The sequence below is a fragment of the Lepidochelys kempii genome, chromosome 10 (assembly GCF_965140265.1).
Source record: "Lepidochelys kempii isolate rLepKem1 chromosome 10, rLepKem1.hap2, whole genome shotgun sequence".
NCBI lineage: Eukaryota > Metazoa > Chordata > Testudines > Cheloniidae > Lepidochelys > Lepidochelys kempii.
This window is the reverse complement of record NC_133265.1, coordinates 60,990,067-61,011,630: the sequence shown is the minus strand read 5'-3', so window position 1 is coordinate 61,011,630 and position 21,564 is coordinate 60,990,067. Positions and strand designations below refer to the sequence as shown.

At 39.6% G+C, this 21,564-nt stretch overlaps 1 protein-coding gene across 4 annotated transcripts in view; it reads left to right on the top strand.

The window, feature by feature from the left end:
• The window catches only part of UNC13C (unc-13 homolog C), a 427,801-nt gene that overhangs the window by 251,885 nt on the left and 154,352 nt on the right, over nt 1-21,564 (top strand). For all 4 annotated transcript variants that reach the window (XM_073303829.1, XM_073303827.1, XM_073303826.1 and 1 more), the window contains exon 18: nt 11,748-11,833. In XM_073303829.1, the coding sequence (XP_073159930.1) occupies nt 11,748-11,833 (86 nt within the window). The remainder of the gene's footprint in view (nt 1-11,747; nt 11,834-21,564) is intronic.

The window sequence follows — 21,564 nt, the reverse complement described above, 5'->3', positions numbered from 1 at the left end:
AGGGAATGCCTTGGGCAAAAGGCCCCATATTTGGATCACTGACTGAACCTCATACACCCCCCCCCCCCATGAGGCATATCAAATTTCAAGACAATGTAGCACTCCTGTAGATACAGATTTTAAGACCCCGTTTCGATTTGCCAGTCAGGCACAAACGTGCAAATGAGGTGTCTCTTTGATAAAGCGTGATAATTCTATTTTCATGTCTCTGAAGTACAGTTAAGTTAGATATTTACTCTTGATATGTTTTTATTTTATTCTTTTGGCATTTTTCTTTTTTGTTACGTAATCAGTTCTTTGAACACTTCATGCTGATTATTGCTCCCACTGTTGGAGTACCAGAGCAACAAGCAGCATCTAGCAGGCCTCGACATCTGTGCACATTTCAACTGATTTAATTTTCTTGTACCTATGGGCAATTCCAGTTGTCTGTACATAGCCTTCAGCTCATTGCCAGAATTGATTGTTGAATCATATTTTCCCCCCTTTGGGCCATTAGTCTATCTTATACCATAGGTCACTCTCATTAAAGGCAGCTATAGCAGTAGGATGCATAATCCTGAATGCTATTTGGTGTAGACTTTTGTATGTCTAACACAAAGTACTTTATTTTTGAATCAAACAGACAAAATGATTATCAGCATCTTAGCTTTTGCACCATTTCAATATAATATAGTGTATATATCTCAGCAATTAAAAGTGCCTAATCCTGTTCCCACTAAAGCAGGACTGGTCTCTAAATAGGCCCCCACACTATAGCTACCATTCTGTTTCACAGCATTACCAGAGAGAATGGATTTGTTTGTTTATTGGAGATGATCCAAGGTGGCAGGTGGAGGACAGATCCATATTACAAAGACTGCCAGCTTATTTGAAAAATTGAAGGACAGCTTTGCTCGAAGCTATTGAATGAACCAGAATTATGATATCAGATTGGTGAACATGGCACATTAACAGGATTTGCAATATGAGTCTTGCTTATGGCTTAAGCTGATTTTGCTGAGAGATTTCAACTTTGTCTTTCTATATTGGAACCTGGGGTAGCATTTGCTACCACATTAAGTGTAGCAGGTGCTTTCAGTTTCCTGGTTTCCTTGATTAATTTGCTTCACAAAGTTTTACTCTGTCCAGTTTTTTTTCCTTTAGTCTTTTTCACCTCTTCATTAGACTGGGTTTTCTTTTTGAGTAATTCTTTATTATCCTTCTTGGTGCTTCATTTTTGCTTCTTCTTCAACTTTGATCTTTACGGGGGGAAAGATGATAAATTACAGTTCACCCAGAGAGAAAAGAAGGGGAAACGGAAGAAGTTGCATAGAAGGGAAAACAAAATGGAGCTTTAAGCAGAGCAGTTACTAAGGCTACATCTAAACTTAAAATGCTACAGCACCACAGCTGTAGCACTTCAGTGTAGACACTCACTATAGCAACACGAGGGGATCTCCCATTGTTGTAGTTAATCCATCTCCCCGAGAGGCAGTAGCTAGGTCGACAGAATTCTTCCATCAACCTAGCACTGTGTGCACGGGGGGGCTGGGATGACACAGCTCTCTTTCTCTCAGGGGTGTGAAAAATTGATGCAAGTTTCCAATATAGATTTTCCACTATAGATGCAAGTTTCCATTTTTTCAACCAGTATATGAAGCAGGGATTGGCAACCTTTGGCATGCAGCCCGTCAGGGAAATCTGCTGGCGGGCCAGGACGATTTGTTTACCTGCAGCATCCGCAGTTTGCTGTTCCAGGCCAATGGGGGCTGCGGGAAGCAGTGACCAACACATCCCTCAGCCCGCACTGCTTCCCGCAGACCCCATTGGCCTGGGACGGCAAACTGTGGTCGTGGAAGCTGCGATTGGCTGAACCTGCAGACACGTCAGGTAAACAACCTGTCCCGGCCCACCAGCAGCGTGCCAAAGGTTGCCAATCCCTGATATAAAGTATCCCAGAAAGGGAAGGATGCCAAAAGGAAACATCTAGTCTAAATCCCCAAACCAAGCACTTTAGGGTTTCTTCTTTGGAAGCATGTACACTCTGTACCTGAGAATTGAAAGGTAATGTTATTTTTTTACTACAATTCACTAACAAATAATAATTGATTCTCTGTAGCAAATAAATAATAAAGTTAACTTTAGCAGTTACTGCTAAAAAAGATAGTCTGGCAGAAATATCTGATGATTGAAGATGGTGATTCTTTCCCACTGGATAGGCGATTCATATGTGGAGAGGGCTGTCGGCTCTGACTATACACACCATCCTGCCACCTGCCCATAGAGGCTCCATCCATCTCAGGATTCTTTAATTTTTCCATGGATCCCTTTCCATGCTGTGGAACCCACCTTAGATAGGATCCCCTGAATCAGGAGCAAGCAGCAAATTCCCTGGGAGCATGGCATGCTGCCAGAGAGCCTAGGAGTCCAAGGGGCCTAGGATCTGGTGCAAAACACAGGGCTGAACAGGGATGGCCCTGGTATCCAGCAGATCCAAATCATTCCTTCCAATGGAGTTTTTCTCCTGGCCCCTTACTTGAACAAAGTGTAGAAAAAACAAACAAAAACAGTTCTACAGTGGTATAAAGTGATTCAGACTCATGTGCCTTTGTGATGGAGAATTCATTGAGATATGGATGGAATATTAGTATGACCATTTCCTTTTTCTAATTTATTTATATAAGGGAACAACTGCATAAAATCAAACAATAAAAGGGGGCGTGGGTCTGTCATTTTATATGCACATTATATCAATCTGTTAAAAAAGGACATCATTTCAGGTTTCCTTGTTATAAAGTATTTTGTGTCTTGGAAAGCATTAGGAACAGCACAGTACTAGTATACTGTAAGATAATGGTCACATGGATGTCTTCTTCTTAGCATGAGTGTCTCCATCAGAAATACACCCCACATGCATTTGTACCAATGTAACAAAGGATGAAGGTTTTTCCTCTATCAAGGGACAATGATAATTCCAGCAGTGACTAGTTCACATTTAGATTGGTACATGAAACTTCAGACTGTCTACAGTAGTATGTTTGTTGGTGAAACTTTTGTCTGTCAGAGGTCTGAAAAAACACCCCCCTGACTGGCATAAGTTTTGCCAACAGAAGTGCTGGTGTGCACAGCACTATGTCAGCAGGAGTCGGTCTTTTGTCAGCAGAGCTACCACTCTGACTGGGGGTGGTTTCATTATGCCAGCAGGAGAGCTCTCTCCCGCCAGCATAGAGCGGCTACACAGGAGACCTCACAGCGGTGCAACAGTAACGGTACATCTGTGCTGCTGTAGGGTCCCTAGTGTAGACATAGCCTTAGCCAGACTGGCTGAAAGGTTTGCAGGTTTTTCAGTGAGCCTTTGGGAAAGTTTCTTCAATCCAGCCTAAGTGAACCAGATTTAGTAATTTGGTACCTAAACTAGGCAAAAATGTAACTGAAAGAATTTCACTTTTAGTTGTTGGGATCATTAAAACCAAGATTCAAATCAAAATGGAACAAAAAAGCCCCACAAAAATAGATTTTAATGAATATCTCTGAAAATCATAACCATCCATTACTAGTACTGCTGGGCCTATCAACACGAGAGACTGGGACTCCCAACAAATATCCAGTTATCTAGTGGCAGAGTTCTCCCTTTTCTTCCAATGAAGTTGCAAGTATATTTTATTCCAGAATTGATGGATTACCAGAGCCCCTACATACTCCTAAGGAAGTGAATATGCAAAAATAAATAAAATCAAATCAAAATTTCCAAAAAGAAAAATTCAATTTGTCAACACTGGTTTAGAGAAGTTAAATTGTTTCATTTTGAAAATGTCAAATTTCATTATGATATTGTTAAAACATTGTTTGAATAAGATAGAAACCTTTTGACAATAGTAAAATATAGAATATTAATTCAATATAAAATATGAATACACTATGTTAAAATAGTATAATGTAAATCAAAATGAAATGATAGACAAAATGAAAGGTTTTGACATTACCACAATGAAACCTGTCCACTTAATCAAAAATCAAACAAGGAAGTCTAAATGAATCATTTAGCCTTTGCCCTTCAAAATTTTGCCAGAATTAACATGGTCCTACCGAAATGTTTAATTTTCGGTGAAGCTATATTTTCCAACAGAAAACTGTTCCATCAAAACAAAAAGTTTGACTCGCTCCATTAGGCTCCCCACTGGTCAAACAGGTCAAAATAGTTTAGTATGTTAGTATCTTCAGTTGTTTTCTGTTGCATGAATGCAGTGTATGTGATAGCTTTGGCAGGATGTTTATACTGATGGTTTTGTGTTTATATTTGGGTTTTGTCTGACCATTTAAGAATACTTCAGTGCACCTTCCACAAGAAAGCTTGCTGTGAAATATACAGTATATGAACAAATAAGCTACCACAGCTATTACTGCACACAACACAAGTGAATGAATGAAAAGAACCAGAATCCCTGAGGCCAGTGAAATATTTGTTCACTGTTTGCTCAGCAGAGGGGTAATATCAAACAACCATAGAAACATGTATTGAACGGTTTACAGTCTACAGCTTATGTTTCATGTTAAATTGCCTTAGTACTACAAAGAACATGAATCCAAACGTCAAATAGGTACCCAGAGGTATTTTTTTTTGTTAACGAAGTTCAGCACTAAAGAATAATGTAATTTGTCCTGTTTCTTAACATATTAGGGCTTGACTGAACTCAGTAAGAGTTTTTTGCATTGCCTTCATTGGAAGCAGGGTTGGGCCTGTGGCCTAAATTTTTAAAATCACTTGTTGATATTGGACAACTTCATTTTAGGGAATCCAAACTCGGTTTTGTGAATGGAAGTTAGCGGAAGCTGTGGATGCTCAGGCCCTTTGAAAATCATGCCTGTTCAGGCTCCTAAAAGTGGAGATATTCAGATCCAATGACTGCATTTGAAAATTTTTCCCCACAGACATTGCCTCAGTTTACTATTGACATTCATGTACTTCCCATTGTCCTGACTGAGAGTCCTTGCCTGCAGTTTATGGTCTCATGATTGTTCATTTAAAGTACGTCACAAATGACTGGGGTACTGAAACTTCCCCCGTTAGCATTAGTCAAATATTTATACTGACCATAATGACATTAATTATTACCTATTTAATGGTCTGTTTCTATGCTAATCCTTGTTTTGATTGATTCAGTAATTTCAACCATATAATTTGTACAGGCTCAACATTCAGAAATACGTTCTCAATTTAGATACAATTTTATCTAGGGAAAAAGGTTCCTTGCGTCTAATATTAGTTCTCTGAGTCTCAAAAATTTATTTTTTCACTCCCTATCTTAAGGGGTCTCACTTAAATGAAAAACTTTTAAAGGCTTGTCAAGCAATTATTTCAACACACGTTCCTAAAAATTGGCTGAAATTGCCAACTTGTTTTTTGAAATTCTGAAGAGTGACTATTCTCTATAAAAGATTTTTCCTAATGCTGCTTTTTAAGGATCAGTATTTCGTCACATTCCACGAACTTTTACATACTCTGCCTCAAATCCCATAGATGTCAGTAAGAGTTTTAATTTTAATTTAAATTTTAGCAGCTTCACTCACATTATATCTTACATGAAAGACACGATGCAGTGTGAATGGAATACCGCTGCTCAAAACCTCATTGATTTCAATGGGATTATCTGTACTTACATTTACATCATAATTTTTTTTTTTTACTATTATGGTTCCATTGAAGCCAATTAGTGCATATTATAATACCGATGTTCTTAACTCTGCAAAACTACAGCAAGATGGAAGAGCACGTGTATGCAGAATTAAAAATATGGAGCTAGATTCAGGGGGTGTAAATTATACTACCCTGCCACCTGTGAGAACAGCTGTGCCCAAGGAGATTTTTATTCCTGACGGAGAAGAGTCCATCCCACATGAGAAACCCTGCTTTAAATGCCATCTATAAGAGCACCTGACCAGTGGAAAATACCCAGGAGATTCACTGAATCAGTCAATACATCTCCCAAACTGTCTGGCCCTTCTCCCTTCTGCACAAAAACCCTGCCCACTTTTGGGATTTTATCAGGCAGCTCCAAACCCAGGAGGGGTTGTGGGATGTTTGAACTACTGCTTTCTTTGTTCACCCCCAAGACAGCTTTCCACCTTGGGGCCCAGAGCAAATTTCCTCCAGCACAAATTGGCAGGATCCAAAGGAATAGTTTGGCCCCTGAATACCGGGCAGACTATGAAGATATTTCATGGTAAAAAATACTAGCTCATATTATAATCATGTGCTCAGAGCCTTAACATATAGGTGAGCATATCAACAGAGAGAATAAATACCACACACCATCCTTGCAAATGGATTTCAAACCTTTGCAACATAAATAAGAAAAATTAATACTTACATTCACATTGTGTTAAACTTCAGGAAGATTGTGCCATTATAACACCTCTGTTAGGTTTTTCCCTCTTCTCTTTATAAGACTTTGCCATTAACGAATTAGCTTTACCAACCTTTATCACACTTTTAGCATCAGGGATATGACCATTATTTTCCATAGCACATGGAAGAACGTACTATGATATCTCAGGTGCACTGTGTGGTACATATTGCTAATGCTGAATATTTTATCGCAACTATAATGATACTGCATACAGAAAGTAAACATAAAAGCTGTTGTAAAATAACTTCAAAACTCTGCCTTAAACCCAGGAAAGCAAAAGAACATGTAAGGTTGTTCCTTTGTCTTTAACTCACTTTTCAGTATTTAACTGAAGTTATGGCAGCATATATGATAGGATTGTAATCCCCACAACATCAGGATACTGGATCGTTGGCTTTAAATCACAGTGTTTTTGCTTTTCCTGAGTTTGTTAGGCAATAGTAATCACTTAAACATTTGGTGGTTTAATTAAATTTTACCCAGTTTTCATGTTCGGTAAACATAATCCAGGCATTCTGAGGTTTTCTTCATCCTTTCCTCTACTTTAAACCTGTCACATCCTTGACTGATCTGTCACCCTCTCTCTCTGCTCAACCCTCTTAGACCTTTACTCATTTGTACTGTATTATCTTTACCTTACCCCATCTCATCTAAATCTTGTTCCCCTATGAATACAACCAGCTGTGTGGCTGAGCCTTTGAATCTTGATGGAGTAACTTCCCATTATTCTCATGACTGCTTCCTTTTGAGCCCCACTTTCCATCCCATTCCTCATAATTAGGGCCCTACCAAATTAATGGCCATGAAAAACATGTCATTGACTATGACATTTAGTCTTTTGTGTGCTCTTACCCTATACCATACAGGATTTCCCAGACGAGCGTTTCTCAAATCAGGAGTCCGCAAGGTTATTTTAGGGGGGTTGTGGGATTTCCAACCTTACTTCTGCACTGCCTGCAGAGCTGGGTGGTCGGAGAGTGGCGGCTGTTGGCCAGGCACCCAGCTCTGAAAGGCAGCACCCCGCTAGCAACAGCGCAGAAGTAAGGGTGGCAATACCATACCACACCTCCCTTCCGTCTGCGCTACTGCCTTCAGAGCTGGGCAGCTGGAGGGTGGTGGCTGCAGACTGAGGGCAGCACCCTGCCAGCAGCAGCACAGGAGTAAGGGTGAAAATACCACACTGTACATCCTTACTTCTGTGCTGCTGCTGGCGGTGGCTCTACCTTCAGAGCTGGGCTCCTAGCCAGCAGCTGCCGCTTTCCAGCTGCCCAGCTCTAAAGGCAGTACTGTCACAGTGCCACCATCAGCAGCACAGAAGTAAGGGTAGCCGTACCATAACTCCCCTACAATAACTTTGTCCTGTCCCTGCCCCCCCCTTTTTTTGGTCAGGACTCCTACAATTACAACACCATGAAATTTCAGATTTATAGAGCTGAAATCATGACATATAGGATTTTAAAATCCTGTGACTGAGAAATTGACCAAAATGGACCATGAATTTGGTAGGACCCTTCTCATAACCCTGCAAGCCTCCATGCCTATCTTTGCCGAAATTCCACTGTGTCCAATAGCAAGTCTGGCATTTCTCTTGTCTTTAAATCTTATGTACTGGGTCAGGAGCACCCCAGCAAGAACGGCATGGGAAGATCCAAAGAGGTCTGATATGTGAAGAGAACAGCCTGGCCAGCTGAGACTGTTTGACCTGCTGAGAGCCCATGCTGAATTCTGAGAGCTGGTGTTGCCGGTACAGAGTGCCCAAGGCAAGCAACAGTAGGGGTTCATTGCCTGGTGTGCGTCACCCAATAATCACAATGGGGTGGAGAAGCAGAGAATTTATTTGCAGCTACAAACAGGCCCAGGGAGACACAGCTGTCTCAAATCCTGCAGCCCCGACTGCAGATTACATCATACAATTTATACCTTTTTTCCCCAACTTAGCTACAGAAGCATATACAACCAATTACCTATTGCCCTGTACAATAATACAGCCAAAGCGGCCAATTAGATGTTTCCTCATTAGCATTATGTAAGCCCTGCCTTATTTGGTTGTATCCGTTCCTGTGTTGGAGAAAGCTAGTGCAAAACATTCCTTTCTTATCTATACGCTTACTCTGGCCAGAGCTGTCTGAAGGCTGTCTCTGAGAGCAGGCTGTTTGCTCTAAACTGTTTTTGCAACTTTCTGTCTCTGTTTTTATACTAGCTTCCTCATAGTCTGGAAGGATTACAGAAAGTTCACGGAATGGAGAAGCTTTGGTTTGTTTGGGCCTAGCGCAGGGGGGGGCTTCCTTGGCACTCGTGGCCTTCCACTCTCCCAAGTTACCTAGTATGATGCCCAGTGTTACCAACGTGAGGAGGAAGATTCCTTCTGAGCTAAATCTTTCCAGAAATTTAGATTTATGCTAGGTTTCAGCCTTTCATAGTTATTTAGTGATTGGCCCATCCCCCTCCAAACTATTATTCAGTATTTATGATTGATTTTCTATAACCCTGCACTTTTGGGTTGTGTCACAGGAGTCTGCTCACCCCAAGTGCTCCACCTTCTGGTCACTCTGGGGATTAGCTGATTCCAGGTCAGACACGTTCTTTCCACCTCTCACCAACCGCATGCTTCACTTTCTCTTTCTGGTTCTCAATGAGACAAGAGTTCTGTGTTTATGCCTTAGCCCTCCGGTCAGGTCACATGTCCTCCCCTTCTGGCTTATCAAAGGATCTTCTTATGAATGGAGTCAGGCAGTCTTCACATACATTGCCTATCTGGTGCCATTTCCCCAATGGCCAGTAGGGGAACACAGGCCTATCCTATACTCCGGGTTCCAGCTCAGGGACCCTCTAATCAGCAGCTAAGGTCTGGTCTATGCTGAACCTTATTGGCTTTTCCCCTGATACTTTCCTAATCTTCTGACTCCCACGTTCTCTGGGTTTGCCAGCCTCAAAACTCCATCCTCCCAGGGAGTAACTTTAGGCTACTTGCTTTTGTAGCCCCAAACACACCTGAATAACTACAGACTACCTCCCTACAGCCTATCTCTGCTGCCAACTTCCTGTCTTTATAGCCCAGTTGTTCTTCCTCAGCTGGGCTCCCTCATTATTCAGTCAGACGATTATTTAAACCACCTGATTCCTCTCAGCTGTGGCCTGTCTAGTTAATTGGCCCCCTTCTTAGTCTACACTAAACGCTTCAGGGCAAGTGTGGGGTGAACACACATTAAAACAGTAGCTAACTGCAGTTATATTTATCCAACCTACTTATCTTGAATGTAGATTTGGAAGGATTAGCTTTTTATCAGTAAATGTGAGTAAACATCAATTTCACTGTACACACTCACACCAATGAAAAAATATTGCCATTGATAACCAAAATTTACAGAAAAGTGAAGTAAGAAAAATGCTAATTGAAAACTTTGGCATCTGATTCTGACAATTTGTGTTTTAATGGTTATAAAGCTTTAACTTTTTGAATCTCAGTGTCCACTGTCATTAAATAATTATTCACAGCTCCGCATTGTCTAATCTCCATAACTTCCGACAGCTGTGAAAATTTAAATAAATAACAAAATTGAAAAAATGCTTAAAAACAAATATCACTGATATCCATTGAAATTGTTTTTTAAAAAATGAATTCTGACAAGTCTATCTAAATGTAAACAATGAAAAATATATAGCCAAGTTTTTAACTTCCTTTGCAATAATTGGTGGAAAAGAGAGTAGAAAAATGATTGAGTTTTGCATCCCTTTTCAGAAAATGTAAATTACACAGAACTTGTCTACCAATGGCATTCTTACAATGACTATCCATTCCTCTGTAAACTGAGTATTTGAAAAATATAGAGTTAAATCATATGCAACATACAATACCTCCATTTAAATGGGTTAGTTTTCACCCATAGTAATTTATATGTGTGTAAGCACATTTAGCAGCAGAAGATAATTTTTACTTATTACTCAAACATGATCCTATGTAATGAATCTTGTTAATACATTGTTTCTGGGTAATGGGTTTTGCAGTATAAGATATTTATAATTGGTATGAATCATTGTACATTAATAAACAGGATAAAGAACCTTAGAGACTAACCAATTTATTAGAGCATAAGCTTTCGTGAGCTACAGCTCACTTCCTCAGAACGTAGAGACTGCACAGCAAGTTGGTAGAATATACAAGGTTATTTTCTTGTGGCAACATAATTTATTGAATGACAGAATAATGCAAAGCCATAAATCAGCTCCTCAGTGCTATTACAAATGAGTGAAAACAATTTGTTTACATAGGCCAGTCACCACTGTATGTCTTGCTCTCGCTCTCTCTCTCTCTGTGAGTACAGTGAGGTTGTGTAATGAATGTTCAGGATAGTGAATGGTAGCAGTAAATGTTGAGAAATTCCCCTTGTTTACCTATGGCCATCACTCGTGTAATGTGGTTCCTAACAAAGGTGATAGAATTTGGCCTATAATTGTTGTTTTTATGGTGAAAAGTTGGCATGTTCCTGTGAATCTCATATGTACCTACACACTCCATTACATTCAGCATTAACAGAAAGTCCTATTTATCAAGTCAAGTTTATGTTCTGGACTTCCAAATCTCTAATTTTTGGGTCATGGATTGCCCTGGCTCCATTCCCTGAACTCCTTGTGATATTGATATGAGTTCCACATTCAGAACAAGAGCAGCATATCTACGCACACATGCACACCCCTTTTTTTAACCTGGTACAAAACATACAGTGGCTGTCATTAAAAAGTCAGATTTTGCCAACAGCTACTGCACAATGGTAACTGAGGTAGCACAGTTTTTCCTTTCTTTTTCCTTACTTACTTTGCACTTAAATGTATGCAAATATTGACTTCGTAATGGCAACCACTGTATAAACAGACTATTTTCAAAGAGCATATTAAACATGAGATGAGTAGTAAAAGCTTTAACTAACAGTACAGTCTTTTCACTGATCTTACTGCACTTTACTTGTTTCTTCTATGTCTTCAGATTGCCAGTAGTGCTGCAAGTAGTTAGCAACACTAGTGCAATCCATGGTCCAATCCCCTCCCTGGTATAACTCATTGGAAATCAGGGGATTTACACCAATGGACCTCACTTCATTTTTATAAATGTGTATTGTTATATAATTGGTACAGAAAATACTTCAGTATTGAATTAGGGCCCTAACATTATTACAGTTACTCTACAGCAGCACATATCTGAAGGCTAATCTTCCTACATGGTTAACATAATTGTACAAAATGGAGAATACAGTGCAGTGCATGCTTTCAGTGTGATTTTATACAAAAATATTTGCATTTCTGCTGTACAAGTTAAGTTAATTTCTAGCAGCAGGTGAACTGATGTAATGTGATTGATTTCAGGTTCCCTCAAGAGCTGAACATGGGAAAAGTCAGTGCTGAAATCATGTGGACTCTGTTTGCCCAGGATATGAAGTATGCTCTGGAAGGTAATTAGTGCAAACTATTCATTAGACTAGAGAGCTCACCCAGATTGGTTTCCAACACAAATCACACCTGGCATCAAATGTCTGTAGGTGTTAAGAGTTTTCACTTTCATAATATTTTTTCTGGTTTAGTGAAATGGAGACTCAGACACATGGTTGTAAAAGAGGAGGGTGGTAGCCCCAGGTGTAGAAGGCAGCCAGAAAATAAGCATGGAATTGTGAATGGAAGAATGAGTCAAAACAAATATTATGGGTGAAAGGGCATATGACATGAAAGATGGAATGGTAGGAAAAGACCTTTGACAAGTAAAAGGGAAATACTTCACCATTGTAAAAGGGAAATACTACTACTTATCTAAATTTGAAGTCTTAAATCACTAGTGTCTAACATCCTTAATGAAAGGAATTGTAAACATTCAAAGACTTGTTATAAATATTACTTTAAAATGTTAACATACCCATAAAAATTTAACCCAAAAGATTTTTAAAGCATAAAGTTATGGAGAAAATGAGTTAAAATAACCAATACCTATTTTCTATTATTTAAAGATTTCATTATTTCCATCTTCAATGTAAAACCAAACAAACTCAGCAATAGAATCAAATATAGTTTTCCCTACATTCTTTAGGAAGGGAAAAGTTTAGGCAAGGAAAAAGTAAATACAACATAAATATTTTTTCTATAACAAAGATAATGCATTAAAATCCTATAAAACAATATTTATAACAGGAACTAAGTAAAAAAGAAAAGGCAGAGAATTCAAAAATATATACAGTCTGCTCAGGAAAAGAAAATCAATCAATATTCCTAAACTATGCACAAAAGTCCCTGTAGCCTGGATATATATTTATTATGCTAATTAGGATGCTAGAAGAGACCTAGAAGTAAGCAGTAGTTTTCAGAGTTTCTAGTGTATTTGTTTCATACTGTCAGAGACTTGTTGTTATTTCACAAGCTGAACTCTACAAATTTCAGCCCTCATTTAAGCATGTTAGAGATTGAAATGGTAACTCCATTCAACCAACGGGAGAAAGGAAAAAGAATTTGTCTCTACATAAGAAACAAAGAATTGGTTTCCAAAGTAACTTTGTAGGTAAATACATACTAGATGTACGGTACTAAAAGGCTGACTGTCAAAACTACATTCAATTGGGAAAAATTGTTTTTATACTGTTCAATAATACCTGGTGAAACAAACTGTTTGACTCCATTTGTTGTGCAGCCTTGATGAACTGGTAATTAAGTACTGGAACAAATTACCTAAGGAAGTTGTGGAATCTCCTTCACTGGAGGTTTGTAAGAAGAAGATAGACAAACACCTGTCAGGGATGGTCTAGACCAGGGGTTCTCAAACTTTAGCAGCCGGGGGACCCGTATTTTGATTTTAAAAAAATTTCGGACCCCCAAGCCAGCTTCTAATTTTCCCTGGAGGTGCTCCATCCCCACTAAGCCCCAGGACCCACCCCCACTCCACCCATTCCCCCAAGGGCCCACCCCGCCCCACCTCTTACCACCCTCGCTCCATCCCTGCCCCTCCTCTTCCTCACCTCTTTCTTCCCCCTCCCCGAGCCCGCCCCTTCCCCACTCCTCCCCCTCCCTCCCAATGACTCCTGCATGTCGTGGAACAGCTGTTCAGCAGCATGCAGGAGGCCCCCAGAGAGAGGGGGAGGAGTTGATCAGTGGGGCCAGCGGCCCCGGACATGCCTTGCGGACCCCTTGGAGTACCCTCGTGGACCCCCATTTGAGAACCGCTAGTCTAGACACTATTTAGTCCTGCCTCCATGCAAAGGATAGGACTAGATGACCTATTGAGGTCCCTTCCAGTCCTATGATTCTATGAACTTTCTCCCCAAAAGGAAAAAGAAAAGAAATGACAGCCTGTCACAGGAAGCAATTATAAATCAATCAGTACTGTCTACCCTGTTAAACCTGAGTGCAGTGAGAAGAAATCCCATGTTCAGTGCAGCTCTTCTGATGCACATCCAGTTCCCCTTTTTTAAGTAGTTGTTTAGGATAATGTTGTGTGGATTTGTTCAGCAGTAAACATAGCTAACCATAATAAACCATATCCTGCAGTATTTTTGCAGGCAAAACTCTCATTTGTTTCAATCAGGCCCCGTAGTAGCTAAAGAGCTGTTCCAGTGAGTAGTGAAAATAAGTATAAGGCAGTTATTTAGAAACATAGTAGGCCTATTGGGTAAAAAAAACAATATTTGAGGATTGAACTGCATGATATTTACTCCAGAGGATCCAGTGTAATAATCTGTAGGATAGAGCTCCTTTGATGATACACTCCAGATATTCATGGTAATAATGTGATTTAAAAAGAGAGACAGACAAGGAGGTCAGAAAAGGCTGAGAGATCCAGAGAAAGCTATTAACTAGGTTTTTGAGGGAAGAGTTGTTTTATTGTTTTGTGTTCCCTCTTATATCATGTTGGATAGAGAAAACATTTGTCTGTTATGGGCACGTGTTTGTGGGCATTATCAGTCAGAAAAAATTTGAATGTGGAGAGGAAATGCTGCCTGTTGCCCTAGGAACAGATAGTCTTGATCTGTATAGGAGGCTGAGTGAAAGAAGGTAAAAAGATAGGAGTCTGAGAGAAGGCAATGAAAGCAGTTGTGAAGATGTAACTAGTAGTGGATTGAAGGAGATGAGGAAGGACATAAGAAATGAAGCCTAAGATGCAGACAGGAAGAAGTTGTGCAGGATACTGAAGCAGAGGACAAGAAGTTCAGGCCTGGTGTGATAAGCTGTTGTAAGAGCAATCAGAGAAAATCTAGAGGCAAGGGTTGTGAAGGCCAGTGGAGGGCTGGGAATCATACTGGAGAAGGAGGGAGTAATGAGTGATATCAAAGACTTCAGAGCAATTAAGGAACATGAGGACAAAGCAGAAGATGTGAGATTTGGTCAGATGAGGTTCTTTGAGGTTCCTCTGTGAAAACAGTTTCTGTGTGGTGGAGAGTGCATAAGCAGAGACAGGATTCATGGAATGGAAAGACAATAATGGAATATTATTAACATGCTACAGATATTAGACAAAAGTGAGTCCCAGCTTTAGCACATGGATTAACATGTCTTTTCAAAAGCCATTTCCTCTTGTAACCTTTAACATGTAGATAATGATAGTACTCTCTGTATATTCACCCCCAAGCACACCATTACAAATTAATTGACTAAATAGTAGTGCTTTGGCCCTATGAACTACAAAAGCTATTCAACAACTTGCAACAGCATACTCTATTTTCTAATTAGACCTTACAAATCACTCTGAGGACGGTTTCAAGTTAGGCCAGGCCAGCTGTTTGTATCCTGGTTGTAAAGCACAGAAACATGGAATTCAAGCAACAGTTTATTACAAGGTCTTCTGAATTGTCGAAGGAATTCATAAGGCATTGAAAGAGAACTAATGTTTTAAGCTGAGATCAAAGAAAACATTGTTGCACTTTACTGAGAATACTAAAGAGAAAGTGTCATATCTGTGGCCATGTAGAACATGCTCAAAAGAGCACTGGTTTATCGTAGCCAGCATGCCATATTTCTGTACTGTGATATTTGTTGTTTGTGCCCAGCAATCCAATGAGGTATTAAAGGATTAGTATTTGCCATTGAAGACTGATAACTGGAGCAAAACGTGGCAGATTCAGGAAGAAAATAGAATGAAATCTGTTTTATTCCAGTTACATGCATCTTAAGAAATCCTTACACATACAAATTTGAAGCAAACATTTTGGAACATTTAAAATACTGTGTATGTTAGCTTTCTGTCTAAAAGAAAATCACTGTCTACTGTGAGATTTTATATATATAAATATAGATATAGTGAAAATAGCTGTCTATTGTGATGCCATTTTGAGCTGTAATCTTGTCAGCTTCACAATTTACAGGGTTGGGCTGGATTGGGACTTGGAAGAGAGACCGTCAAGGTGCTGCAAGAAGTGGTAATGGTGATTCCTTAGGTGGCACAAGTCAATCCTGATCCAATACCCCCCAGAGATTTTACGGTGCCCTTTGTTGCTGGAGGTACTGTCTTTCAGAGGAGAGTGATAGTCAGGGTTCTGGGTACTTATGCTAATTAAAGATCCCATGGCAGAGACCTGGACATTTAAACCATTCATGAAGGGAATAATGTTCACTCTTTCTTAATAGGCAAACCCTGCAGGATGTAGGTCTATCCTTGATATTTTCCAGCTCTTAATCTCATGGCTTTTTTCCCTTGGATATGTTACAAGATGGGGATTTGATCTTGCTCTTATTGAAACCAATAGGATTTTTGCCTTGAGTCCAATGGGATTATGAGTAGATCCTTAGGTATAGTCACATTTGATCCCTCCATTTTCAATGGAGTCCATCATTAAAACGCATTGCACTCTGGTGTGCCAGCCCTTCCTTCCAAATTAATGTAGGCTACCATCTGTTCATATTTAGAGCCCAGAGCAGCTCAACCTTTGTGTGATCCAATTTACTATTAATCTCCATAAGCAACAACACAACCGTATCTTTCTGCCCTAAAGTTGGGGTTTTAGTTGTGGGGTTTTTGTTTTTTGTTTGGGGGGGGAGGGAGGTTTGGCATCTAAGATGGAGATAATAATAATCCCACATAATTTGCAAGTGAATCTCTGGCATTGATAAAAATCAAATTGGCCTGACACATTTCTCTTTTCTAGTCATTTCCTTTTTATATATGTCCAGACACACACTGCCATCAAAATAATAATAATTTTAAAAAAGGATTGGGTGGGGGGAGAATAGGAGGCGGTGGCATGACATACTGGAAAAAGTGACATCAGCTTTGCAGTAAAACACATACACAATGCACTAAGTCAGCATGCTTCACAAACAGGACTGCTTTACAATCTCGCATTTAAATAATCAGTGTACCCTATTTTTTTCCTTTTAAATTAATAACAATATTTAGCTCCTGTATTATATGAAAAGTGCTGTGCAAGCATTAACAAATTAATTCCACGCCAGTTCTAATTCTCTTTGTGGTGTAGGGATCCTTGAAATTTTTTCATTTATAGAACTGGTTGAATTTTTCTTTCTAAACATTTAATTAATTGGATTTGGCCTTTTTTCCCCTTCTTCACACATTCACAGTGGTAGCAGATGACAGAACAAGGAGTAATGGTCTCAAGTTGCCGTGGGGGAGATTTAGGTTGGATATTAGGAAAAACTTTTTCACTAGGAGGGTGGTGAAACACTGGAATGCGTTACCTAGGGAGGTGGTGGAATCTTCTTCCTTAGAAGTTTTTAAGGTCAGGCTTGACAAAGCCCTGGCTGGGATGATTTAATTGGGGATCGGTCCTGCTTTGGCAGGGGGTTGGACTAGATGACCTCCTGAGGTCCCTTCCAACCCTGATATTCTATGATTCTATGATTTTTATCTGTGGACCCACTTGTGTTTTTCAGCACTGTATTGATTATTCATCATTGTTTGACATGTAGTTTTTACAAATATATTGGAGCCTATAGGGTTTTGGCAATTTTTTTGTACCTAGTATTGCTTTCAAAGTATTGTGTATTCATAGTGAAATCCTGTGCCCCTGGTGTCAATGGGAATTTTGGCGTTGATCTCAATGGGGCCAGAATTTCACCCTTACTCTGTGTGATTTGTTACCTAACACACATGGTATGGTTTCTGCTCCCTGACTGGATGAGGGACTGCCTGAAGACTAGAGTGGTCGAAACATGGTGAGAGAGTTGAACTTAGCAAACATTTTCAATGCATATGTCTCCTGTTTATCCAGCTCTGCTCCTCAAGCACATTTTCCAAACATTCTTTTACCTTTACTTTTAAATAAAATAGCCCCGTTCTGGTATCCAAAATGATTTAGTCTGTTAGAGAAATTGCAAATTACTATTATTATTATTATTATTTAATATTTCTGGAACACCCAGAAGCCCCAATCAGTATTGGGGCAGTATTGTGCTAAGCGCCTTGTAAATACAGAAGTAGACACAGTATCTGCCCAGAAGAGCTTACAGTCCAAAATGATGAGCTGTATGAAAAGTTTGGTAGAGGAAGAGAATCAGATATCCACAATTTGCGAATACTTATGTAGATTTGCTGTTTGCCTTGTTCGCTATTAATCTAGCATATAAGGAAGAGTCACCTTTCTCATACTGCTTCTCAGAATAATTTTTGTCAACTTCATGGCACAATTGGATTTAAAGAAGGGATTTGAAGGTCAGGGCAGTTCAAGGAGGACATTCCAAATGTGAGGGGCAGCATGGGAGAAAGCACAAAGACTAGAGCTGTGCACAGAAAGGTTTTGTAGAGGATTTCAAAATTTGGTTTCATTCTGATTTGGAACAAAAGCCAGAAAAAAAATATTAGAAATTCTCTGTAGAAGGGAATGCAGCCCCAATTCCCAGGCAGTCCACATGGAGGGCTGCCCCACATCAGCAATCTGGAAGCCCTGGCGTTCAGAATCTGTGACTGTCCAACAGCAAGCTACTGAGGAGCCAGTCATACCCACTGGCAGGAAACCAGCAGGTTTCAAAGCCTGTCTGGGTTGTGTCGGACTTTTGCTGAAATCAAAGCATCTGCATGAAACATTTTTCTTTCAACAAATCATCAAATACTGACGAAAAATGGTTGAGCTGAATTTTTCCGACCATCTCTGACAAACACCTTTAGTAGAGGAGTCATGAGGGTAGTAGAGAGGGCAGGGAGGGGTGTGATAAGAGACAAGAATAGATAAGAAGGGGGGATAGATTTCTGAAAAGTCTTGAAAATTGGGTCATTACACTTGAATTTGGTATGGTGAAAGAGGGGATTTAGAGAGGGGATATGGTACAGTCATCATGACAAGCAAAGAAGATGATTGTATCAGCTGTGTTTTGTATGGATCGGAGAGGAGGGACAAGAGTCAGATACAAATGTCATTTATCACTTTTAAAAACATTTCCTTTCATTTTGAATGCTGTACCATATCATTATCTACTACTATCAGTACCATAAAATCACTAGAATGCAGCATCCCTAAGAAGTTAATGCTGCTTTATTTCTGATTATTTGTGTATATGGGTGCTGCCAGATGTCCTGAAACAACAAAATACATCAGTAGACACCTGATTTCATTATTTAGGTTTAAAGGATTAATTTGTCATTCATTGTAATGCTGTATTGCCCCAACATTGCTTATTAAAGTGTTAGCCTTATTTAATCTCTTTTTTAACCACTGCATATTAATTTTGTTATGAAACTTTATTGTTAGCTTTTACACAGACAGGCATTAATGGAAAATCATTTGTGCATTTACTTTAAATGCAAATTGCCTCATTATGGACAAGAGTGTCACTTGCCCTAATGCTGCTACACAGGAAATAAAGCAGTAAACCATTTCCCCTCTGCATGCCTTGCCCAGATCACCACTTTGGGCAAGGTGTGGGAGATCAGGCTCCATCTGGCCATTAACCCCTTCTACAACTAGTGGGTAGAGAGGGAGAGGAATTAGCATACCCTTGGATCCATCATCCCAGTGTACCAGCAGAGATAACTTGGTGCAAGGAGGGAGGGGAGTATGCTACACAAGAAAAAGGGATGTAGCAAATTATACCTCCCACAAGGGCAACGAAGGAGCATCCCGAGTATGTCAAAGCTACGCACTATCACGTATCTCTGAGTTGCAATTCTTCCCTGAGACTACTCCTGGGACATGGCAAAGGCTCAATCTAGCCCTGTGGAATTTGCATCCCATACCTTTAAAACGTTGTGGCCATAAGGTCTAAACATTATTAAACTGAACACCATAAAACAACACTCAAGGGCAAAAAGCCCCAGCAGCATTGGAAAAGAGTGGAGATGAATACTCATTTGGAATCAACTTATTCCAAACTCAGTGTGATAAATCTTTTATATCATATCTCTGCACCTGTGTTCTCCATTTATCAAATCCTCCCATACAAAGTGCACATATATTTTTTACAAAATTTGAAGAAATTATATTGACAAATAAACAAATAAGTGACTCTAATATAAAATCATCATAAACTTCTCACCCATACCGTTAAGAATAGACCAAGAAAAGACCTGGGTGTTACACTGTGCCCTGAATGGCAACAGACTTAAGTTCTATCAGAAAAAAAATGTATACATGGCACACACTCACACACAATACACATACTTATCCATTATAAGTATAAACAATAGATAATACAATTACAATAAGTTCTGTCTGTATTATCTAACTTCTGAAACCACTTATATTGGTTTGACAAGCCTTTTGTTTCCTGTTTTTCTAAATAACGTAATTGGTCATCATTTTTTCTGGCAAGAACAAAAGAAGAGAATATTCTCTGACTTGAAATAAACTTAAGGCAAAACTAGACTCCTCCTCGGCTGCAGTCAGTGAACTGAAATGAGATTGAACAAATTAGAATATTCTTGAAAAAGCTGATCTTAAAGATTCATAGCTACATTACATTTTAATGTAGCAGTCAGCATGAATTAACATGAGCGTTTCTTCCTAATGATCACTTTGCTAATGCAGGAAGTGCAAAAATACTAAATTTTTAGAAATATAGTTGATTAAATCTTCCTGTCATGATTTTATTATCTCAAAATTTCCATTCTGTTGGTGAGAAAACATTCTATTGTATATTCATATATCCTCAGACTTAACCTAATTTAAACAACAAAACAGTAAGAACACTTTTTGCATTCGTCCTTTGCGGTATGTTGAACTCTGCACAGGAAAAAGGACATTTTGCATCAGAAGAGATTTCTCTGACTCGAACTTGCTAACTGGTAAATGTATCCTGTGACAGGATGTACAATGGCATCTGTTTCCAAGGGGACTGGGGACTGGGCTGGGCAGGGTTGGAAAACATCTGAAGCTGGTTAGCTGGTTAGTCTATTGGCAGTCTACTGGAAGAGAAAGGCAGCCGATAGGCTGCTGGGAGTGGGGAGACAGCCATGGGTACTTGAGCTGTCAGAAAACTTTTGGTATGTGTTTCTTTATGCTCTGGGGGAAGCCTATAGTTCATTGTTCCAGCCTGAAAGGGGCTTTCAAAACACCCTTGAAAGGAAAAGGGCCTGGAGTTCTTTGTTATTTTCAGCCTTGGAATAGGTTTGGACTGTTATTTTCTGTCTGCCCAGCTTGTCTTGGTCCCATTCTGATGGTACAGAGACCACAGAAATTTTGGTCCAAGGAAATGATCTTGGGAAGTCAGGAGAGGGCTTTTGGGACTTCTGCTTTCTCTCAGACCCCAGAAGAGAAGCTCCCAGCTGCAGGGAGTGTTAGGACTGAGGGACAACAAGGGGTTACTCTCAAAAATGTTGCCAACCCCCAAGTTCTCATGCTAGGAATGTAGTGGAAGACCTGTGCTATCCCTGGAAAAGGTTAATATTTATAGTTTTAAGGAAACCCATTCTTCTAGCAACAGATTTATATTAGTTAGTGCAAAATGTGCATCAGTCTAGTAAAAAATGTGAGATTCAGCAGGAACTACAACACATTGCTCTAAGAGATTATGAAACGTTTCCTAATGACCAAATGCTCCAACACAGGGCAGTCAAGACCGCCTGCATATTTTATGAGACACCTCAACTTGGTAGAGAATTGTGGCTTTTCCTTTTATCTTTGATTACTGTACTATGCCATTAACATTATGCCCTAATTTTACACATTTCATTGGAGTAAAGCTCCCTTGCAATCTTAATTTATCCATCTTGTGCTCCTGCATTATGATACAGATTTAATTACATGGTCGCACACAATTTTCC